Source organism: Stomoxys calcitrans, chromosome 2 (genome assembly GCF_963082655.1).
Source record: "Stomoxys calcitrans chromosome 2, idStoCalc2.1, whole genome shotgun sequence".
In the NCBI taxonomy this organism is placed as follows: domain Eukaryota; kingdom Metazoa; phylum Arthropoda; class Insecta; order Diptera; family Muscidae; genus Stomoxys; species Stomoxys calcitrans.
In genome coordinates this window covers 52,433,191-52,455,541 of record NC_081553.1, presented here as the reverse complement: position 1 = coordinate 52,455,541, position 22,351 = coordinate 52,433,191, and the positions used below count along the sequence as shown (strand labels likewise).

The 22,351-nt window shown below is 40.6% G+C and overlaps 2 protein-coding genes across 5 annotated transcripts in view; both read right to left on the bottom strand.

Moving 5' to 3' along the window:
• The window catches only part of LOC106082119 (octopamine receptor beta-1R), a 353,347-nt gene that overhangs the window by 69,576 nt on the left and 261,420 nt on the right, over positions 1-22,351 (bottom strand). For all 4 annotated transcript variants that reach the window (XM_059362044.1, XM_059362048.1, XM_059362045.1 and 1 more), the window contains one exon: positions 19,915-21,554. In XM_059362044.1, coding sequence (XP_059218027.1) covers positions 19,915-20,687 — 773 coding nt within the window. In that variant the 5' untranslated portion in view covers positions 20,688-21,554. The remainder of the gene's footprint in view (positions 1-19,914; positions 21,555-22,351) is intronic.
• LOC131994660 (G-box-binding factor-like) lies at positions 21,076-21,561 on the bottom strand. Its single transcript, XM_059361445.1, has one exon. It carries the CDS (start codon positions 21,559-21,561, stop codon positions 21,076-21,078), a length of 486 nt encoding a protein of 161 aa, XP_059217428.1.

The window sequence follows — 22,351 nt, the reverse complement described above, 5'->3', positions numbered from 1 at the left end:
AGGGACAACAGGGTGGTGAGTTCATGGAATGGTAACTGAAAGGACTGTCGTGACGGGCTACGAGGTATGGTTTCTGAACTTGTCGTAAGAAAATAAAGTTTGTGCTCTTCACTTGGATATATAAGATACCGGATTTCAGAATCGCGCCCTTGGACGAGACCACTCTGTAGTTGCTGAAGGATTTCGTTCTCGATTTGATTTAGATTTCGTCCCCGATATGAAAGTGTCCTGAAAAATGAAGGAGGAGCAAAGAAACTGTGAGATACACCTACCGCAGGATGTTCGATAGGAAGTAGCCCATTAAACCACAGACGAATTACCATATGTACACAGCCATTGTGAGGGTGGTGTTGATATAAGAAATACTGTAGATAGGAAGCCTGCGTCGGAATATCGCGATCCACAATCAGTGTTGCCGTTTTTGGTACGTTCCTACCAAAATTGGTACGTTTTTTCTCTGTTTGAAGGTTGATAGGCTGACCTCAAATTTTGGTTCATACACATCAACACCAAGCAAATTATTGAAAAAATCCCCGGGGATAACTGAAAATATTTTTACTTTCTTTCATTTCAGTGTATGCTGAATGAAACCATTTTTTTAAATCAGTACCACTTTGACCACGAGCTTGAAGTTTCAAACAAAATCATGTCAATAACCCAATCTAGATTATATTTCTCACGTACTCGACTTAGACGTCGGAAGTCTAATACTTTTAAAGGGGTTTCACTGTTTCTAATTTCAGAATAAAATTGAATAAGTTCTGATATTGACTACAACTGGTACAAGAATCAAGGTATCTGGACAAAATTTTGTAAAGACAGGCTAAAAATTCCGCTTTTGTCCGATTGCCTTCAATTGGAAGGCCAGGCTATTTGGCGGCTATATACAATTATGGATAGATCTGGCCCATACTCGGATGCTGAGGGGAACCATGCAACTTACTGTATCGGCGAAAACAGGTAGTAAATCTGGAGACAGCTTTATCCGACATTGTTCTTCATAGATTTCCGGGCAAAATACCATTTTTTATAAATTCAAGAATTCTTATCGAGTAATCAGTATAATGGGTGCTATATCCATAGGTCATCTATAACTATGCAAATTTGCCCATGAACATTCCATTAAGGAACAGGGCCAAACGTCTCATAATCATGTTTAAGCTTAATGATAAGGGGCCTCCTTTTTACAGCCGAGTACGTACGGCGTGCCGCGGTGCTACACCTCTTTGTGGAGAAGTTTTTACACGGCTGCCATACCAAATGGTATAGTACCTCGTTTATGTTGCTGGCATTAGGCAAAAATTTCCAATGTTCTCGTCAGGATTCGAACCTTGGCGTTCAGCGTCATAGGCGGAAATGCTAACCTCTGCGCTACGTTGGCCTCCGTCTTTTTATCTCCATCTTTAACTATAGCCGATATTTGTATAAGGCTGTAGAGTGACAGACAGACGGAGGGACATGGCTAGATCCTCTATGAGTATTAAGACGACCTGGTCTAGGTTGCACTTTTGGCTTGTAGAACATTTGGTAGGTTTTAATCGCGTTTGGTAGGATTTTTCTTAAACTTTGGTAGGAAATAATTTTCTTGAATGGCAACACTGTCCACAAAACAGACAGGTTTGGAAATGATGTTGAATATGCAGTCGATTTAAGACTTATTGAATCTTAACAAGTATGGCACAAAAACAAAACCGGTAAGGAAAGGCAAAAGTCATGTGGTGCCGTCTTTATAATACCCTACACCAACCCTATATAAACAAAGTGGGAGCTATATGTAATTCTGAACCAATTTTGATGGACCTCGACGGATGTTTTCAAATGGGTTGTTAAACAATCCGTATCAAATTCCTAGCAAAGTAAATATGTTCACAATGTAACGGTCGACAAATGACAACAAATTACCCTAAATCTGACGAACATATGTATGGGAGCTACATCTAAATCTAAATCGATTTGGACCAAACTTTTCAGATGTCGTGGTAGTCATCGAGGAAATCGTTGTACAAAGTTTTGGCAAGATTGGTCCACAAATACGCTTGCAAAGGTTGTAGGAGTGAAAATCGGGCTATATATACATATATACGAGCTATATCTAAATCTGAACCGATTTGTATGAAATTCACCAATAATATTGGGAGTCAGAAGAAAGTTCTTCTTTTAAATGTCGAGAGAATCGGTTAACAAATGAGCACTTTATTGCAATATTTCTCAAAATCGGACGAACTTTTACATATGCGAGCTACATTTAAATCTGACCGATCTCGAGCAAACTTTATGGATGTTACGAAAGTCGTCGAGCAAAGCATTGTACAACGTTTTGGCAAGATTGGCTAATAAATGCGCTTGCTGTCGTTCTAGGAGTGAAAATCGGGCGAGATATATATGTGAGAGCTATATCTAAATCTGGAAAGATTTCTATGAAATTCACCAGTAATGTCGAGAGTCAAGAGAAAATCCCTCTTACCAAATTTCAAGAGAATCAGCTAACAAATGAACAGTTTCAATAGGCTGCGTCTGTAGGCCGAAAAGCATACCTGTACCAAATTTGAAGAGGATCGGATGAAAATTGCGATCTGTAGTTTGTACACAAATTGACATGGACAGACAGACGGACATAGCTAAGTCGAATCAGAAAGTGATTCTGAGTCGATCGGTGTAGTTATTAATGGGTCTATCTCCTTTCGTTTTGGGTATTACAAACAAATGCACTAAGTTACACCCTGTACCACAGTAGTGGTGTAGGGTATAAAAACATAGAAGGGTGCTAAGCTCCCCGGGCCGAATCTTACATACCCTCCACCATGCATCGCATTTGACAAGTGATCATCTTTGCCCGATATCTCTTTATAGGCAAACAAAGGATAATGGATAAGAGTTGCTATGCTATTGGAGCTATACCAAGTTATGAACCATATAGCTGTTGCAGACCAAACTGGAAGTCATTGTGCAAAATTTTAGCCAAATTGGGTAATAATTGCGCCTTCTAGAGACTCGGGAAGTGTAATCGAGAGATCGGTTTATATGGGAGTAATATCAGGTTTGGACCATACTTGGCGTTATTAAGTTCGGCCGGGCCGAACTTTGGATACCCACCACATCGGGTATATATGTAAACCACCTTTCGTCGTAATCCGGTGAAAAATGCATAATTTATGCCCCCATAGCAGCTATATCGAAATAATAAATTCGAAATTCGACCAAATTCGGCACGGACATTGTAGAACAAAATATTCGTCTTTTTGGTAGCTACATCCAAATATAGACCGATTTGAACCATATAAGACACGAATGTGGAAAAGCCTTAAATAAGTCACTGTGTCAAATTTCAGTGAAATCGGCTTATAAATGCGTATTTTATATATACGCTATATACAAATCTGAACAGATCCGGGCCATATCACTGTCCCAAATTTCGGCGAAATCGGACAATAAGGGCGCCTTTTATGAGCCCAAGACCTTAAATCGAGAGATCGGTCTATATGGCAGCTATATCCAAATCTAGACCGATCGGGGCCAAATTGTAGAAGGATGTTGATTGGCCTAACACAACGCACTGTCCCAGAATTCAGCAAAATTGGATAATAAATGTGGCTTTTATGGACCTAAGACCCCAAATCGGCGGATCGGCCTATATGGGGGCTAAATCAATATATAGTCCGATATAGCCAATCTTCGAACTTAACCTGCTTATGAACAAAAAAAAAAAAAAAAGAATTTGTCCAAAATTTCAGCTCAATATCTCTATTTTTAAAGAATGTAGCGTGATTTCAACAGACAAACGGACGGACAGGCTGACGGACATGGCTAGATAGATAGTCTTACATTTTTACGCTGATCAAGAATATTTTTTACAAGTTTTACATGGCATAGCACCTCACAATATTGTCAGCATTAGGAGAGGAAAATCACCACTGAAAATTTTTTTCTGATGGTCTCGACAGGATTCGAATCCAGACGTTCAGCGTAATAGGCGGACATGCTAAACTCTGCGCTACGATGGCTTATATAGAGACTAGAATTATTTTCAAGAATTTGTGATTTGCCAACATTGTGGATTGATACACAAACTCTAGACCGATTTAGAATGTGGTGATGATGAATAAACGTTCATTCTTTACGGTTTATTTATCATCATTGCATTGAATGGTGTTGGTTAGATTAGGTTAGCTTGAAAAGAGGGTGCAGATATTAATCCTCCTCAAGGCGCTATGGACATACACCTAAGCCAGTAATCGGTTTGGCGGTCGGTTGTGCGGTCTAAATACAAAATAAAAAATATCCTCGAAAAAGGAAATCTAAGTTAGGAATTCCGTGCTACTTTCAAAATCCTTAATGGGTTTCCATGTCACTACCTTAAGTAGGTTCATGTCTGGTATAGTCGCCCCACCTAAGTGCCGGTATCTGTTAGATGCGAAAGCTGGGCAATGACAAAGGAAATGCTCCAACGTCTCATCATCTTCCCCGCATGCCCTACACATGCTATTACTTGCCGCACCGATTTTACATAAGTGAGCTCGTAGTTCTATGTGTCCCATTATGATACCCAGAGCTTTACTGACCTCCTTCGTTCTTCCTTTCAGTAATAACCTCGTCTTCTGCACGATCTGGATCCCCCCATACGATTTTCGCCGTCCTACCGACCGTTTCGTTGTTCCACAGGGTTGCATGCGCATTCGTTGCCCACGCCCTTAACTCAGCCTGCGTTGACGCCAAAGGCTTCCGGTTAACCCAGTTTATTGACGACAGTCCTCTGGCCTTCACCGCCAAACCGTCTGCCCTTTCATTCCCCCTTACTCCGTTATGGCCAGACACCCAAACAATGCGGATTTTTCCATCCTCAGAGAAGGCGTTAGGAGGCCACCGTAGCGCAGAGTTTAGCATGTTCGCCTATGACTCTGAACGCCTGGGTTCGAAACCTGGCGAGACCATCAGAAAAAATTTCAAAAAAGATCATTTGTCAACTGATTCTCTCGAGATTTGGGAGGAAGGATTTCCCCATGAGGTGAATTTCATGGAAATCGGTTCAGATTTAGATAAAGCTGTCATATTTGTACATCTCCCGATTTTCACTCCGCGAGCCACTGCAATCACATTTATTGACCAATATTGCCAAAATTTTGCACAACGCTTTCCTCGACGACTACCACAATATCTGAGAAGTTTTCTAGAAATCGGTTTAGATCTATATCTTAATCTGAACCATATATATGTTCTTAACGCAGAGGTTAACATGTCCGCCTAGGTTCGAATTCTGGCGAGACCATCTGAAAAAAATTTTCAACGGTGGTTTTCCCATCCTAATGCTGGCAAAATTTGTGAGGTAATATGCCATGTAAAACTTATCTCCAAAGAGGTGTCGCACTGTGGCATGCCATTCGGACTCGGCTATAAAAAGGAGGCCCCTTATCATTGAGCTTAAAACTTGAATCGGACTGCACTCATTGATATGGGAGAAGTTTGCCCCTGTTCCTTAGTGGAATGTTCATGGGCAAAATTTGTAATTTTGCAAAGAAGGCGTTAATCTCTTTCTTACACTGCAAGACTGTTCGTGACCTTACCGTCGTGGTTCTTATTGCCCTTAAGGGAATTTTACTGTTCATAAAGATGTTCATACTCGACGTTCTTGTGATCGCACCATACCATCTCACGCATTCCGTGATCGCCCGGATATCCTCTTGCAGGACCTTACTATGGTCAGACAGTCTAAAACAATTCTCGGTCCCTGGGTTTTCAATGTAGACCCCCAAGCACACTCTGTCCTTTAGTTTTGAACCTATCCGTGTAAGATGATCTTCCGTATGGCAATACTAGGGTCCCGCCAATCCAAGACTGTGCCACCGGCAGATGTGCCTCTCACTTCACCTCAAGGTTCATCTCAGGTATCCGATCGGAGACCTCTTCCTTCCTAATCGTCCTATGCGCTGAATGATGTAAAAGTTTCAAATTATGCCAAAACTTTTAACCCTCACCCCCTAAACATTGGCAAATTTCTCATGCGAACATGTAACAGCTTCAAAGGATGGGCAAAAAATTAAGTACACATTCATAATCATCATAACAAACATTAATGCTATTTAAATAATTGTTGTTTAGAAACTTTTGCAAGTCTTTGTAAGATTGCCTGCACATCTGAACTGGAGCGGAATGGAGGAGGAACATTACATATGCTAACTACATTTAGGTACATGTGTTTCGTTTTTATATCCTCTTTGGCGGAAGGGGAAGTGCTATGGAATTTATGTGAATATAAATGCGCACAAAGAATAACTAAAAACAAAAGGCGTTAAACAAAACAACACCCGCCTACGTAACGCCATACAATTGCTGTGCTTTGTGGGAGGTGTTGAGTGGTGGAGGATGATTGTAAATATTGTACGAATACGCTGACTTGTAAACTCGTTTACATGAATCTCTTCTCTCGAAAGGCAAATGGTGCAACAACCCTAAGGTGGGTGCTGTAGCTTGATTAAATAACGATTAAATTAGGATTAGTAACCAAGAGCAGCCATTATGGTCATGGTCATAATGTGCTGTATGCCTTTGTTTCAACGAAAAGGTGTTGGTGATGATGCTACTGGTCTGTAAATGAAGCCTAGAAACAGCAAAGCCCTGCGATTAAAACCAGAGAATGCTTTTTGTTAATCTCCCCACTCCTGGCTGCACTGAAGGGCTACTACTTGGTATTATCTCTACCACCATGGGTCATTGTATGACTTCATTGCTTGGTGTTTTATTTTAACAATTTGCATAAATTATGCCCACTTATACAAATTAATTATGTCTGCAGACATTGCTGGTGCTGGTGGCTGCTATAAATAGACCTCATTAGTCCACAGAGCATTTGACAAATTAATTTTTGCTTATCATAGGCGAATTTAAACATCAAATTCTGAGTAGAGATTTGCATGCAAATAGTTTGAGTCAAAAAGTTCATGCTATGCAATTTTTGTTTTTTGTAGGGCATGCAAAAGTCTTTGTGGATTTATAGAAAATAGAGCATAAATTGTGGGTAGTTTATTACACTCAAAAATAAATGAAACGTTTGGAATAATCTTTCGACAAAGAAATCTGCTTTCTTAGAGAAGTACTATTTTTGTAGCAATTGTTCAAAGCTAGTCATGAATGTGAAATTTTTTGATGTAAACATCACTTTGTTTACGATAAAGCCTTTAGGTACTTTTTGTGCGACAAAGAATTGAAACAAACAAGTAAAAAGGCATTAAGTTCGGCCAGGCCAAACTTTGGATACCCACCACCTTGGGTATATATGTAAACCACCTTTCATCGAAATCCGCTGAAAATTGCATACCTTATGTCCCATAGAAGTTATATCGAAATATGTTCCGATATCTAAATACAAACCCATCTGAACCATATACCACACGGTTGTCGAAAAGCCTAACATAAGTTACTGTGTCAAATTTCAGGGAAATCGGATTTTAAATGCGCCTTTTATTGGCCCGAAACCTTAAATCGAGAGATCGGTCTATATGGCAGCTATATTCAAATCTGGACCGATTTAGGCCATATTGCAGAAGTATGTCAAGGGGCTTAAATGAACTCACTGTCCCAAATTTTAGCAATATCGGATAATAAATGTGGCTTTTATGGGCCTAAGACCCTACATCGAAGGATCCGTCTATATGGCGGCTATATTCAAATCTGGACCGATTTAGGCCATATTGCAGAAGTATGTCAAGGGGCTTAAATGAACTCACTGTCCCAAATTTTAGCAATATCGGATAATAAATGTGGCTTTTATGGGCCTAAGACCCTACATCGAAGGATCCGTCTATATGGCGGCTATATTCAAATCTGGACCGATCTGCGCCAAATTGATGAAGGATGTTGAAGGGCCTAACACAACTCACAGTCCCAAATTTCAGCAAAATCGGATAATAAATGTGGCTTTTATGGGCCTAAGACTCTAAATAGGAAAATCGGTCTATATGGCAGCTATATTAAAATCTGGATCGATCTGGGCCAAATTGAAGAAAGATGTTGAAGGTCCTACCACAACTCACTGTCCCAAATTTAAGCAAAATCGGATAATAAATGCGGCTTTTATGGGCCTAAGACCCAAAAGCGGAGAATCGGTCTATATGGCAGATATATTCAAATCTGAACCGAAGGGCCTAACACAATTCACTGTCCTAAATTTCAGCCAAATCGGATAATAAATGTGGCTTTGATGAGCCTTAGACCCTAAATCGGAGAATCGGTCTATATGGCAGCTATAACCAAATCTAGACCAATGTGGGCCAAATTGACGAAGGATGTAGAAGGGTTTAACACAACTCACATGTTCTAAATTTTAGCAAAATCGGATAATAAATGTGGCTTTTATGGGCCTAAGATCTTAAATCGGCGGATTAGTCTATAGGGGGGCTATATCAAGATATAGTCCAATATAGCGCATTTTCGAACTTAAGCTGCTTATGGAAAAAAAAAAGAATCTGTGCAAAGTTTCAGCTCATTATCTCTATTTTAAAAGGCTGTAGCGTGATTTCAACAGACAGACGGACGGACATGTCTAGTATATATATATATATATATGTCTAATATATATATATATATATATATATTATAGGATCAGAAATGGATATTTCGATGTGTTGCAAACGAAATGACAAAATAAATATACCCCCATCCTTCGGTGGTGGGTATAAAAATCTTTAAAGTCTAACATTTTTGGTTGACAACAATAGATGCTTTGTTAAACGAAAGTGTGAACTGTTTAACTGGTTTCTCTCCCTCGTGTCTATTCCATTTGGCAGTGAGTATGAGAGAGTGCTGAGGCGTACGCTCAAACCCCTCATTTTTGGTTTGCAGTCTGTATGGATATCAATACTGTGATACGGGGTATTATAACTTATATGATTTGTTTGAAGAGAGATGGATCTGTTGATAACTATTCGGATCGGTTCAGGACCACTTTTTAATTAGTTTAGGCTGCGTCCGTCTATCTGTCCATATTAATTTGTGTACGAAGTACAGATGGCTTTTGCTGAGATGATAACATTTTGCTGAGATGATTTTGATTTTTAATGAAATTCTGATTAATAATGACATTTTGATTTTTAATAAAATTTTTATTTTTTAATTTTTTTTGCCTGTTAGGGCGAGCTCTTTCGATACGAGCTCAATGATCGGAGATGCTAATGGAAAAGGAAAGCCAACACACACCAACCACTATGCAATTGCAAATTTTTCCCATGAACATTCCACTAAGGTACACGGGCAAACTTTTCATCTATCGATGAGCTCAATGAGAGGTGGCCTCCTTCTTATAGCCGAACGGGGTGCCGCAGTGCTACACCTCTTTGGTGAGAAGTTTTACATGGCATATTACCTCACAAATGCTGTCAGCATTAGGAGGGGAAAGCCACCGCTGAAAATATTTTCTGATGGTCTCGCCAGGATTCGAACCCAGGCGTTCAGCGCCATAGGCCGACATGCTAACCTCTGCGCTACGGTGTCCAACCAATCACTATGGCAAAAGTCTTCTAACTAATGACGAAACGCGTCCCATAGTGATTGGTGTGTTTTGCTATCTTTGGCTATCCTTTTCCATTTGCATTAAGTACTTGTTTTTATTTAGATTCCATTGCAGGATATTGCTCAGCTAAAGAGCATTTCGTTCAATGCTTTCTAATCAAAGAATATCACAGCAAAGAATATTCAAAAGTAAGACAAAATGTGTGATGTTGCTTAAAATCATTTGACCGGCTTTCTGTATCGCGATTTCTGATTCGCCAGAATTATCATCAGATGTTTGTAACTCCTCCAAATATTCGTCTAAGACCCCATAAAGTACAATACATATATTCTTAATCGTCTCGATGTTCTGAGTCGATTTAGCCATGTCCATCCGTCGGTCTATCGAAAGAACGCTAACTTTCAAAAGAGTAAATCTGGCCGTTTACTTCTTATAAGTGTAGGTCGTTTGGGATTATAAATGGGCTGCCTTATAAACCGATCTTGGATATGAACTTCTTAAGCCTCTAGAGAGCGCAATTCTTATCCGACTTTGCTATCATTTTGCATGACGTGATTCTTTGTGACTTCCAACAACTGTGCCAAAATTGGTTTAAATCGGTCTTAAATCTGATATAGCTGCCATATAAACCGATCTGGAATCTCATTTAGCTGCCATATAAACCGATCTGGGATATGGACTTCTTAAGCCTTTAGAGGGCGCAATTCTTATCCGATTTTGCATGACGTGATTTTTTGTGACTTCCAACAACTGTGCCAAACTTGGTTTAAATCGGTCTAAAATCTGATATAGCTGCCATATGAACCGATCGGGAATCTTGACTTCTTGAGCCTCTAGATGAAGCAATTATTACCCGATTTGGCTGAAATTTTTTACAACGGCTTCTACCATGCCCTTCAACTTACGTCTCAATATGATCTGAATCGGTCTATAGCCTGATACAGCTCCCATCCAAACCGGTCTCCTTATTTACTTCTTATGGCCCCTAAAGGGCGCAATTCTTATTCGAAGTGGCTGAAATTTTCACAATGACTTCTAGGCCACCATAGGGCAGAGATTAGCATGTCCGCCTATGACGCTAAACGCCAGGGTTCGAATCCTGGCGAGACCATCAAAAAAAATTGTCAGCTGTGGTTTTCGCCACCTAATATTGGCAACATTTGTGAGGTACTATGCCATGTAAAACTTCTCCCAAAGAGGTGTCGCACTGCGGCACGCTGTTCGGACTCGGCTATAAAAAGGAGGCCCCATATCTTTGAGCTTAAAACTTGAATCGGACTGCACTCATTGATAGGTGAAAAGTTTGCCCCTGTTCCTTAGTAAAATGTTCCATGGACAAAATTTGCATTTGCATTTGACTTCTACTTTAGTCTCTAACATTCAATTCAATTATGGTCCGAATCGGACCATAACTTGATTTAGCTCTAAAAGCATTGCAGTTCTTTTCTTTTATACTTTGTTTGCCTAAAAAGAGATACCGATCCATGGTGGGGGATGTATAAGATTCGGCTCGGCCGAACTTAGCACGATTTCACTTTTTCCATTCTTATACCCTACATCACCACTGTGGTACAGGGTAGATTTGTGCAATTGTTTGCAACAGCAACAAGGAGAAGAGCTGGACCCATCGATAAGTATATGGATCGTCTTAAAATCTCTTCCTAATTCGATTTAGCTATGTCCGTCTGTCTGTCTGTATGTTCTAATCAGGTCGCATTTGTTGTCCGATTTTCCCAAAATTTCGCATAATGCTCTTTTTTGGTCCAAGGATGAACGCTATTGATTTTGAATTTGAAAAAAATCGGTTCAAATTTAGGTATAGTTCCCATGTATATCTTTGACTAAATTTTGATATAAGTGCTGTATACTAAAAGTATTACGTAGACTGGGTGGTGTAGTGTATTATACAGTCATCTCCGCCCGATTTTTTCTTTCCTTACTGGTTAAATATTTATTTTTAATATTTCGCCACTTTCTTCCAAACATTTAACAAATTTTGTGTTCTTCTTATTCTGTTCAAACAAAATTTGCTTGAATGATAGCCGCTGATTTTAAGTGCGACATTCTCCACCGTAGACTTGGCACGGTGTAAGAAATGCAACATTTTTCCACTCTCTGTGGGCAACACCATTACAAACGAACACTACACCCGATGGTGGGGTTACATTTTTTTTGGAGAAACGAACACAAAATTTCGATTTCAGTGCAACATGTCGAAAAAAACCGGTTTTCTTGAAATTTTCACAGATGGTGCATAATGATCCCGTGGTGAAAATAGAGTACTAAATTTTTTGATATCTGAAGGGGGAGCGGACCCTCCCCCTTACCCGAATTTTCAGAATCGCCAGATCTGAGTAATGGGTGATGCGATTTAAGCGAAATTTTGTGTGCTCTCTTATATCAACCTAAAAATAAAAATTTGGTATCCCAATTTCGGATGGGGTACATAGGGGGGCAGCCCCACCCCTCAAAATCTATCAAATATATATACATAGACCAATCATGACAATATGGGACTCAAATGAAGGTATTCAAGAGTAGATAACGTATCTGATATCCAATTGTCGAACTAATTGTTTGGGGGACCACCCCAACCCCCAAAACACTCCTAAATCGGGCATATTTACTGACCATGGCAATATGGGACTCAAATGATAGGTATTTGCTAGTAAAATACGAATCTGATCCAAATTTGGGACAAAGTTTCTGGGGGTGCACCTCTTCCGCAAAACACCTCCCAAACAAGACTTTTTTACTGATCATGGCAATATGGGGCTTAAATAAAAGGTTTTGAAGGTAGAATACGAATCAGATATCCAGTTGTGGGACCAAGTCTATGGGGAGCCGTCCCTTCCAAAAACAACCCCAAAGAGGACAAATTTGGGGTTGTTTTTGGAAGGGACCCCCATAGCAATATGGGACTCAAATGAAAGGTCTTTGGAAGTAAAGCACGAATGTGATGTCAATGTTCGGGAAAAGTGTCCATGGGGTTACCCCACCCCCCTAACACCACCCAAATAGGAAATATTTGCTGACTATTGCAATATGAGGCTCAAATAAGAGGTATTTTAGAGTAGAACACGAAGCTGATATATATTTCTAACCCCCAAACCGGCCATGTTTGCCGACTATGGAAAAATGGAGCTCCATATAAATGAAGGGTATTTGTAAGTTGACCATGAATCTGACATCAACATTCGGGACCAACTGTGTAGGGGATGTCCCACCGCTATGACAAGACCACCGCTATGACAAAACAATGCTCACCAAGACAATTTGGGTTTTGAAGACAGTGGAGCTCGATATTCATAGTTTTTAGGGCCCACACCCCAAACCGGACATTTTTGCTGGCTTTTTCAATAAGGGGTTTAAGTGAATGGTATTTGAGATTAGAAAACGAATTTTATATTAAATTTTTTAGGCCAATGGCAATATGGGGTTCAAATATAAGGGAATATAGCACGTTGCTGATATATTTTCAGCGTTTAGTGTTTGAGGGACCATCCCAATCCCCAAAGCACCCCTAATCGGGCATATTTACGGACCATGTCAGTGTGGGACTTTAATGAAAAGAATTGGGGGGTAGAGCAACTTTCGGCACCAATTCTCTGGGGCTCTACCTCTTTCCCAAAATAACCCACAAACAGCAATTTTGTACTCACCATGGCAATCTGGGGCTTAAATAAAGGTAATTGGGAGTAGAATACGAATTTGATATCCAAATGTAGGACCATGTATTTAGAGCATCATGGGTGGCATGGCATTTCACTAAAAATTTTTCGAAAATAAATATTCAAAGGAAAATTTTGTTCTATATAAAGTAAAATAAGGCGCAGCGGAGAGGGACCGGGTCAGCTAGTTTTTTTTTATAAAATTTAGATTTTTAAAAAAATTTAGATTTTCAATTAAATTGTGATAAATTTTTACCCAAATCTTTCTTCCCTTCGGTTCTTTTTCCCACCATAGATTGTAGCCCATTTTATTTTTTTTACAAAATTTAACATTCAATGTAATTTTTAAATTTCCAAAAGGAAATGATTTAATACAAGCTTAATGTCAAATAATTTCAGTGAATAATGTATTACACCCAAAAAAAAAAAAAAAAAAAGAAAACAGAAAACTGTAGCCAACGATTTATGTGTCTCTGCCCGAAGTAAAGGTAACAACATCAGGTCCTTGGGAATATAAATTTGAAACCTGTCTGCTATTGTCAGTGGACCACAAGACATTTTGATAAATTACCCAAGTCTACCAAAGTCACAAGCACTCAAACATGCCAGACAAACTAGCCCTCAAAATAAACGTCAATTCTGCCAGCCTCTTGTCAAATACAGAGAAAGCAAACGAGAGAGAGAGCGCAAAGAACAAAGGCGTAACATGAAAAAAAAGAAATGCAAACTCATTTATAAAATATTCACACGATATCATCTATCAACAATAGTAGAAGTAAAACTCTAAGCAAAAAGACCAAAATTAAGAAATTCCCCTAGCACTCGTCCATAATCGTTAATCAATGGGCGATGGGTTTATAGAACCTGAGCGAAAAGTAGGCCCTAACCGCCGGACAGAGGGTTGGGGGTATAGCATGACGAATATCGATTACATGCTCCATCATTCAGGTCTTTATTTTTGGCCTAACTGAAGTGATGAGAGCCATTCACGAAGGCTTAATAAAGTGCACAAACCACCAGCCAGCCAACCAGCCAGCCAGCCAACCAGCCAGCCAGCCAACCAACCACTACTTGGCCCTTTAGGCGGGGGAATAGGACACAAAAATAAATTCCGATCAATCATTGCAATTGCCAGTAGCAAATGTAATTATCTATCATAAAGAGATAATGACAATCATTTCTTTGTGGTTGTTTACCTCCAAATCAATTGGCAAAGAGATGCCCGCAAATAAAAGGGAATACATTTTCAAGGACAGGGAATCCTTGAAAGAGTCAATGAAAATTTTAAGTTATTCAAATTTTGTCTTTAAAGAATATTGTAAAGGAAATTTATGGAATTAAAATTTCCCGGAAAGCTTGTCTTTGGGGCAATTTCATAGAAATTTGGTCAATAGAGAAAATTTCACGTACATGTTATCTTAATTATAACGAACAATTTGTTTTAAGGACGAGTTTGCTCCAGAGGAAGGGTTCGTAACAGAAATCTATAATTTTCGAGGGCAATCCTAACGATTCGCCTCGTTTAGAGAGACCTGGCTAAGCACTCCGTTGTCGTTTTAGTAGTGGCTGCGCGGGCTTCGTTGACGTGGATCCGAGAGACAAACCGAGTTGGTGACGAGTCTTACGTTTATGAAGGTGGTGAGGTGTAATAAGTAACAGCGTGCTAAGTTCGGCCGGGCCGAATCTTTTTTGTACTCTCCACCATTGATCGCATTTGTCGAGTTCTATGCGCGGTATCTCTTTTTAGACAAACATAGAATATTGAATAAGAACTGCTATTGGAGTTATATCAAGTTATAGTCCGATTCGGACCATAAATGAATGCTGAACATTGTAGAAGTCATTGCGTTATATTTCAGTTCATTCGGATAAGAATTGCGCCTTGTAGGGGCTCAAAAGCTAAATCGGGGAGGATCACATGGGAGCTACATCAAGCTATTGATCGATTGAGACTATATTAGACACGTATGCTGAAGGTCATGAGAGAAGCCGTTGTACATTTCAGCAAAATCGGATGAGAATTGCGCCCTCTAGAGGATCTAATTCTGAAACCAATTTGATGGACCTCAAGAGTCATAAGAAAATCCTTCCTGCCAAATGTCGAGAGAATCGGTTGACAAATGACCATTTTATTGCTGTATTATTGAAAATCGGACGAACATATATATGGGAACTATATCCAAATCTGAACCGATTTCTATAAAACTAACCAGTAATATTGAGTGTCATAAGAAAATCCTTCCTGCCAAATTTCAAGAGCATCGGTCAACAAATGACCATTTTATTGATGTATTGCTGCAAATCGGACGAACATATAGATGGGAGCTATATTCAAATCTGAACCGATTTTTTTGAAATTCACCAGTAAAATTGAGCGTCATAAGAAAATCCTTCCTGCCAAAGTTCGAGAGAATCGGTTGACGAATTACCATTTTATTGCATTATTACTCCATATCGGACGAACATATATATGAGAACTATATCAAAATCTGAACCGATTTCTATGAAATTCACCAGTAATATTAAAAGTCATAAGAAGAATCCTTCCTGTCGAATTTCGAGAGAATCGGTCAACAAATGACCATTTTATTGCTGTATTACTGCAAATCGGACCAACATATATATGGGAGCTATATCCAAATCTGAACCGATTTTTATGAAATTCACCATTAATATTGAGAGTTATAAGAAAATCCTTCCAGCCAAATTTCAAGAGCATCGGTCAGAAAATGACCATTTTATTGCTGTATTGCTGCATATCGGACGAACATATACATGGGAGCTATATCCAAATCTGAACCGATTTTTTTGAAATTCACCAGCAAAATTGAGCGTCATAAGAAAATCCTTCCTGCCAAATGTCGAGAGAATCGGTCGACAAATGACCATTTTATTGCTATATTACTGCAAATCGGACGAACCTATATATGGGAGCTATATCCAAATCTGAACCGATTTCTATGAAATTCGCTAGCAACATCGGGAGTCATAAGAAAATCCTTCCTACCAAATTTCAAGAGAATCGGTCAACAAATGACCATTTAATTGCTGTATTACTGAAAATCGGACGAATATATATATAGAAGCTATATCCAAATCTGAACCGATTTTTTCCAATTTCAATAGGCTTCGTCTTTAGGCCGTAAAACATGTCCATAACAAATTTGAAGACGATCGGATGAAAATTGCGATCTGTACTTTGTACACAAATTAACATGGACAGACGGACGGACAGACGGACATACAGACAGACAGACAGACGGACAGACAGACGGACAGACAGACGGACAGACAGACAGACAGACAGACAGACGGACATAGCTAAATCGAATCAGAAAGAGATTCTGAGTCGATATGTATACTTATCAATGGGTCTATCTTTCTTCCTTTTGGGAGTTACAAACAAATGCACAAAGTTCTAATACCCTGTACCACAGTAGTGGTGTAGGGTATAAAAATAACTCATTCTCATAACAAACTGCTGCAACTTAGTGGATTTGTTTGGCTCATTATCCTTATTTTGTATAAAATTTTGTTTATCTTAGAATACAATGTAAGCCCATTTCCATTATGTGAATGATTTTTGTCCTTTGTTTTCAAAAAAAGGGTATCCTCTTCCATTGTTTGAATAAAAATATGATTATTTTTGTTTTTGTTACCAGCAGCAAATTACATCAACAACCTGTATGTTTGTGTCATTTGCGTTGTAACTTTGAGCCATTAATCGAGTAATTTTCACACCGGAAAAGTCATTAGCATGAGAAAATCATGTTTAAAGCATACGACTGAACATGCTCGCATTTGGGAAATTGTATTTGTGTGTGTGTGTTGTACATGTGTGTTGTCAGAGTATATAATGATGATGCTGTGACATCAAAGCTTCAATAACTTGGAGGTTGACATGAAAATTGCCACACAATCTCAAGCTGTTTGTGTATTATGTTTTTTTTTTTTTTTTATCTCGAAAAAGTAGAAAAACAGAAAAATTAAGTGGGCTTTCTGCTGTTTTCTGCTCTTGGCCATGTGTGGAGTAGCTATGGCTGTGCGCAAATGGTAACACAAACAATAATAAAATGAATTACACACACGCCTTACAACCACCTAAGGGGGTGGCCAAAATACATTTAAGTATGTGCAGATTAATAACCAACACAACTGAGCGGTTCAGTTGTAATTATAGGCAATTTCTTTTAAGGAACTAAATTAAATATTTTTTTTATAAAACCACCAACCACGAGTTTCATAAGCCACTTCAGCGGATGTGCTAAGTATGGCGTCCTTGGAATATGGAGGTCATGAAGACAATAGCCTATAACAGGTGCCCACTGAAAGGTATTTTTCCAAATGTATGTAAACTATAGAAAATTTTACTAATAAGTAAAGGCCAGGGGGATCCCGTATCATGATTTCTATACACTCTGTATGCTGGACGCTGCTGGAGAAGCTCATAAAGTCAGGGCTCCAGAATACCAAACTTCGAGGAGGTGGACTCTTGAGGAGATAACATCTTTGGCCATGAAAATCTACCTAACAAGAATTTCAGTTTGTTTCAGTTAGCGTTTTGAGAACTCGAAGGGTTTATCCAGCTTTTATACCCACCACCATATGATGGGGGTATACTAATGTTGTCATTCCGTTTGTAACACCTCGAAATATTGATCTAGGACCCCATAAAATATATATATTCTGATTCGAACTAGCCATGTCAGTCCGTCCGTCCGTTCGTCCGTCTGTCGAAATCACGATAGCGATCGAACGCGTAGAACTAGTCGCTTGAATTTTGCACAGATACTTTATACTGATGTAGGTCGTTGAGGATTGCTAATGTGTCATACCGGTTCAGATTTGGATATAGCTCCCATATAAACCGATCTCCCGATTTGACTTCTTAGCCCATGGAAGCCACAATTTCCGGTTTGGCTTAAATTTTGCATGTAGTGTTCTGTTATGACTTTCACGAACTGTACCAAGATCCCATATAAACCGATCTCCCGATTTGACTTTTTTAGTCTTACAAGCCGATTTGGATGAAATTTTGCACATAGTGTTCTGTTATGTCTCTCAACATATACGTCAAGTACTGTCCAATTCGGTCTATAACTAGATATAGTTTCCATATTATAACAGAATCCATGGTGGTGGGTTCCCAAGATTCGGCCCGGCCGAACGTAGCCCGCTTTTACTTGTTTTTTTTTGTAAAACAAGTAAAAGTGTATTTAATCCGGCCGGGCCAAATCTTTTATAGTCTGTCCGTCCGTCCTTCCGTCCGTCCTTCCGTCCGTCCTTCCGTCCGTCCTTCCGTCCGTCCTTCCGTCCGTCCTTCCGTCCGTCCTTCCGTCCGTCCTTCCGTCCGTCCTTCCGTCCTTCCGTCCGTCCTTCCGTCCTTCCGTCCGTCCTTCCGTCCGTCCTTCCGTCCGTCCTTCCGTCCGTCCTTCCGTCCGTCCGTCCGTCCTTCCGTCCGTCCTTCCGTCCGTCCTTCCGTCCGTCCTTCCGTCCGTCCTTCCGTCCGTCCTTCCGTCCGTCCTTCCGTCCGTCCTTCCGTCCGTCCTTCCGTCCGTCCTTCCGTCCGTCCTTCCGTCCGTCCTTCCGTCCGTCCTTCCGTCCGTCCTTCCGTCCGTCCTTCCGTCCGTCCTTCCGTCCGTCCTTCCGTCCGTCCTTCCGTCCGTCCTTCCGTCCGTCCTTCCGTCCGTCCTTCCGTCCGTCCTTCCGTCCGTCCTTCCGTCCGTCCTTCCGTCCGTCCTTCCGTCCGTCCTTCCGTCCGTCCTTCCGTCCGTCCTTCCGTCCGTCCTTCCGTCCGTCCTTCCGTCCGTCCTTCCGTCCGTCCTTCCGTCCGTCCTTCCGTCCGTCCTTCCGTCCGTCCTTCCGTCCGTCCTTCCGTCCGTCCTTCCGTCCGTCCTTCCGTCCGTCCTTCCGTCCGTCCTTCCGTCCGTCCTTCCGTCCGTCCTTCCGTCCGTCCTTCCGTCCGTCCTTCCGTCCGTCCTTCCGTCCGTCCTTCCGTCCGTCCTTCCGTCCGTCCTTCCGTCCGTCCTTCCGTCCGTCCTTCCGTCCGTCCTTCCGTCCGTCCTTCCGTCCGTCCTTCCGTCCGTCCTTCCGTCCGTCCTTCCGTCCGTCCTTCCGTCCGTCCTTCCGTCCGTCCTTCCGTCCGTCCTTCCGTCCGTCCTTCCGTCCGTCCTTCCGTCCGTCCTTCCGTCCGTCCTTCCGTCCGTCCTTCCGTCCGTCCTTCCGTCCGTCCTTCCGTCCGTCCTTCCGTCCGTCCTTCCGTCCGTCCTTCCGTCCGTCCTTCCGTCCGTTCCACCCATCTGATGCCTATCAATCTATTAATCCGTTTGGTTAGAGTGGCCGTTTTATATTAGACTCATCTATAATAGAGCGCACTGGTAATCGGAGTTGTTACCAACCCATCTACCGGGGCGTTTTACAGAAGAAAAAAATTCTTATATTGCAAATTTCAAGACATCCAACAGAACGTCCCTCATTATCTAAACAGCTTATCTACCACAAACAAATGATTTTGGGAACAATTTCAAATTGATATTAAAGGAAATGGTTTATGCTGAACCACCAATGGCTTTGACAGTAACAATTTGCCAACTTGTTTTATTAACTTGGCCACTTCAGTCCATAAATATAAACACACACATGAAACATAAATAAACACCGCAACCCAACAAAAGACGAAAAAATAGACAACCAGAGGCGCTATGCAGGCATGATGAAGAGGAAGTGTAAAAAAAGGAAACTTACCGCAATTTCCTGTGTCGCATGACGGATACAATCACCAGCATGTTGCCCAATATGGCAGCGAGGATGATGAAACCGATAATGAAACATTTGACAATGACAAATGTTAAATGTGACTCGCTGAGGGCATCAATGGGCACTGAACTGCTGCCACCGCTGCTGGTGAGGTCTGAGCCCATGGCAGTAACCCCAGCACCCGTACCAGCACTGCCACTGGTCGCACCAATATTGCCAAAATTGCTTATGCTAAAGGAATCATCCAAGTGGCCAATTTCCATGGCTGTCCCACTGGGGTCTGCTGCACCAACACCACCGCCCATTGGAGTACCGACACCGCCAACACCAACACTGCCACCCACAACTCCACTCGAGTCCAGTAGGCCATTGGCTACAAAATTCAAATATTTCGCATTTGTATCCTCGGCAATGTGTATGAGATTGTGATGGGTTTGAGTTTGATGTTGCAGGCCAAATTGTTGCTGTTGCGAGTTGGAGTTGTGATGATGCGACAAATGCGGGTGATGCGAAGAGGGATTGTGATGTCCAAAGATGTTGCCAGCAACACTGCCAGACGTTAGCCGTGGATACATGGCAGTCTGTGTGGTTGTGAGGCTGGGAGAGAAGGTGGAGAAGGCAGAGGCGAAGGAGCCCGACGAGGTGGAGGAGGAGGAACTTGTTAGATTTGTCATGTTTATTAAAGATGTTAACAAAGTGTTGGTGGCAGCTGCCCCTGCTGTTAGGGTGGCTGTTGCCATCAGACCAGTTGGAGGTGTCATTATGGTTGTCCCTGTGTGTGTGTTCTTCACTCTCTTTTTTTTTCTCCTCTGTGGACAATGTAAAAACAGTTTTGGCCTTTTACAAAAAACGAAAGAAAAAAAAATTAATACGAATGGCCAATCAGTCTCTAATTCAGATGTGAAGCTAAGCAACTCTTTCTAAAATTCTGTATTTGGGAGATTTTTAGCCATTAACGGCAAATGTTTGAGTATGAGTGAAATTCTTAAAAATCTCCTTTAACTCTCAAGGCTTATGCCTTAATTGATAAAAATCCTTGCTTTTAAGTTGGCGTTGCTTAATTTCCTGTTTTTGGAAGGTGATTTTGCTTTGAATAATCCCTGGCAATGGGACAGCAGCAACAATGACAGCCGAGTTGCTTGTTTTTATTTAAAACTGATTGTTTCGCTGTTCGAGGCGGTGGCTTTTGTGGTTGTGTTGGCAATGGTCACGGTGGGCTTGCAGCCGTTCTTCTCCTTCCCCGGCTCCTACTCCTTTTGTGGCTTGCTTCAAAGGGGATTTGTGGCCAACGTGCCTTGGCTTAAGTAGTTTCAGAGCACTTAACTGCCTTTGCAGTTGTTTTTCTTGCTGTTGTGGCGTCTGTGATTTTAAGTCTTTAATGAGACAGCATCCATGGAGCTTTAAATGATAATAACGACAATGATTACATCGAATCAGATGGTGATGTTGGTGACGATGGTGTTGTTGCTGCTGCTGCTGTTGATTCTGGCTGCGTAGTAGCTGTAGCTGACATTGATGGTGCCGCTGGTAATTGTTGCTGGTTATGACTTTGTTACTGCACAGCTTCCGATAACCAAGACAGGAAGAGAAACACAAATGTGGGCGGTTTTCCATTGATTGCCACATGGCTGACATGTCGCCAAGAAGAAGAAGAAGTAGAAGGTAGACCGAGAAAGAGAATGCAGAAGAAGAGAAAGAAAAACGAATTAAATTAAAAAATGTTTAGTATCTGAAACAACGATTTTGCAAACGATTTACATTAAATTTATTTTACATCCTTATTGTGAGTGCTCAACAAAAAAAAAAAAAAACACAAAGCAGAAAAAAAGAAGCGAACATTTAGTCAACGAAAGCCTTGTCATCATTTTCATTTTGTATGGAAATTAAGCTACAAACGTTTTTTCTGCCATATTGGCAACATTAGCAATTTTATAATGTCGTATAATTTTGTCATAAAGAGGGGGCTGGTTTTTGTTTTTTTTTGCTTTTGTTTTATAATCTTCCTGATACACTCAAAAAGTTGTTCAATTAAAATTGAAATAATGTGTTGTGAGCTTTATTTCGTTTTGGATGATTGATATTCAAAACGGATTTATGGGGCTTTGCCTTAAATCCCCTCATTTTCACAAAAATTTATGTTCATTTTTGCTTTTGAAAAAATTTAATTTTGTATTAACATAAGAGCAATAATTGATGCGTGAATGAGTGGTAGATTGAATGACAACAAGTAAAAAGGCGTTAAGTTCGACCGGGCCGAACTTTAAATACCCACCAACTCGGGTATATATGTAAACTACCTTTGGTCAAAATCCGGTGAAAAATGCATACCTTATGCCCCATAGCACCAATATCGAAATATATTCCGATTTGAACCAAATTCTAATAAGTATAAGTCATTGTTCAATGAACCGATCTGAACCATATA

Coding starts and splice junctions, on each gene's coding strand:
- LOC131994660 (XM_059361445.1), bottom strand. CDS start 21,561: ATGTCAGCCATGTGGCAATCAATGGAAAACCGCCCACATTTGTGTTTC.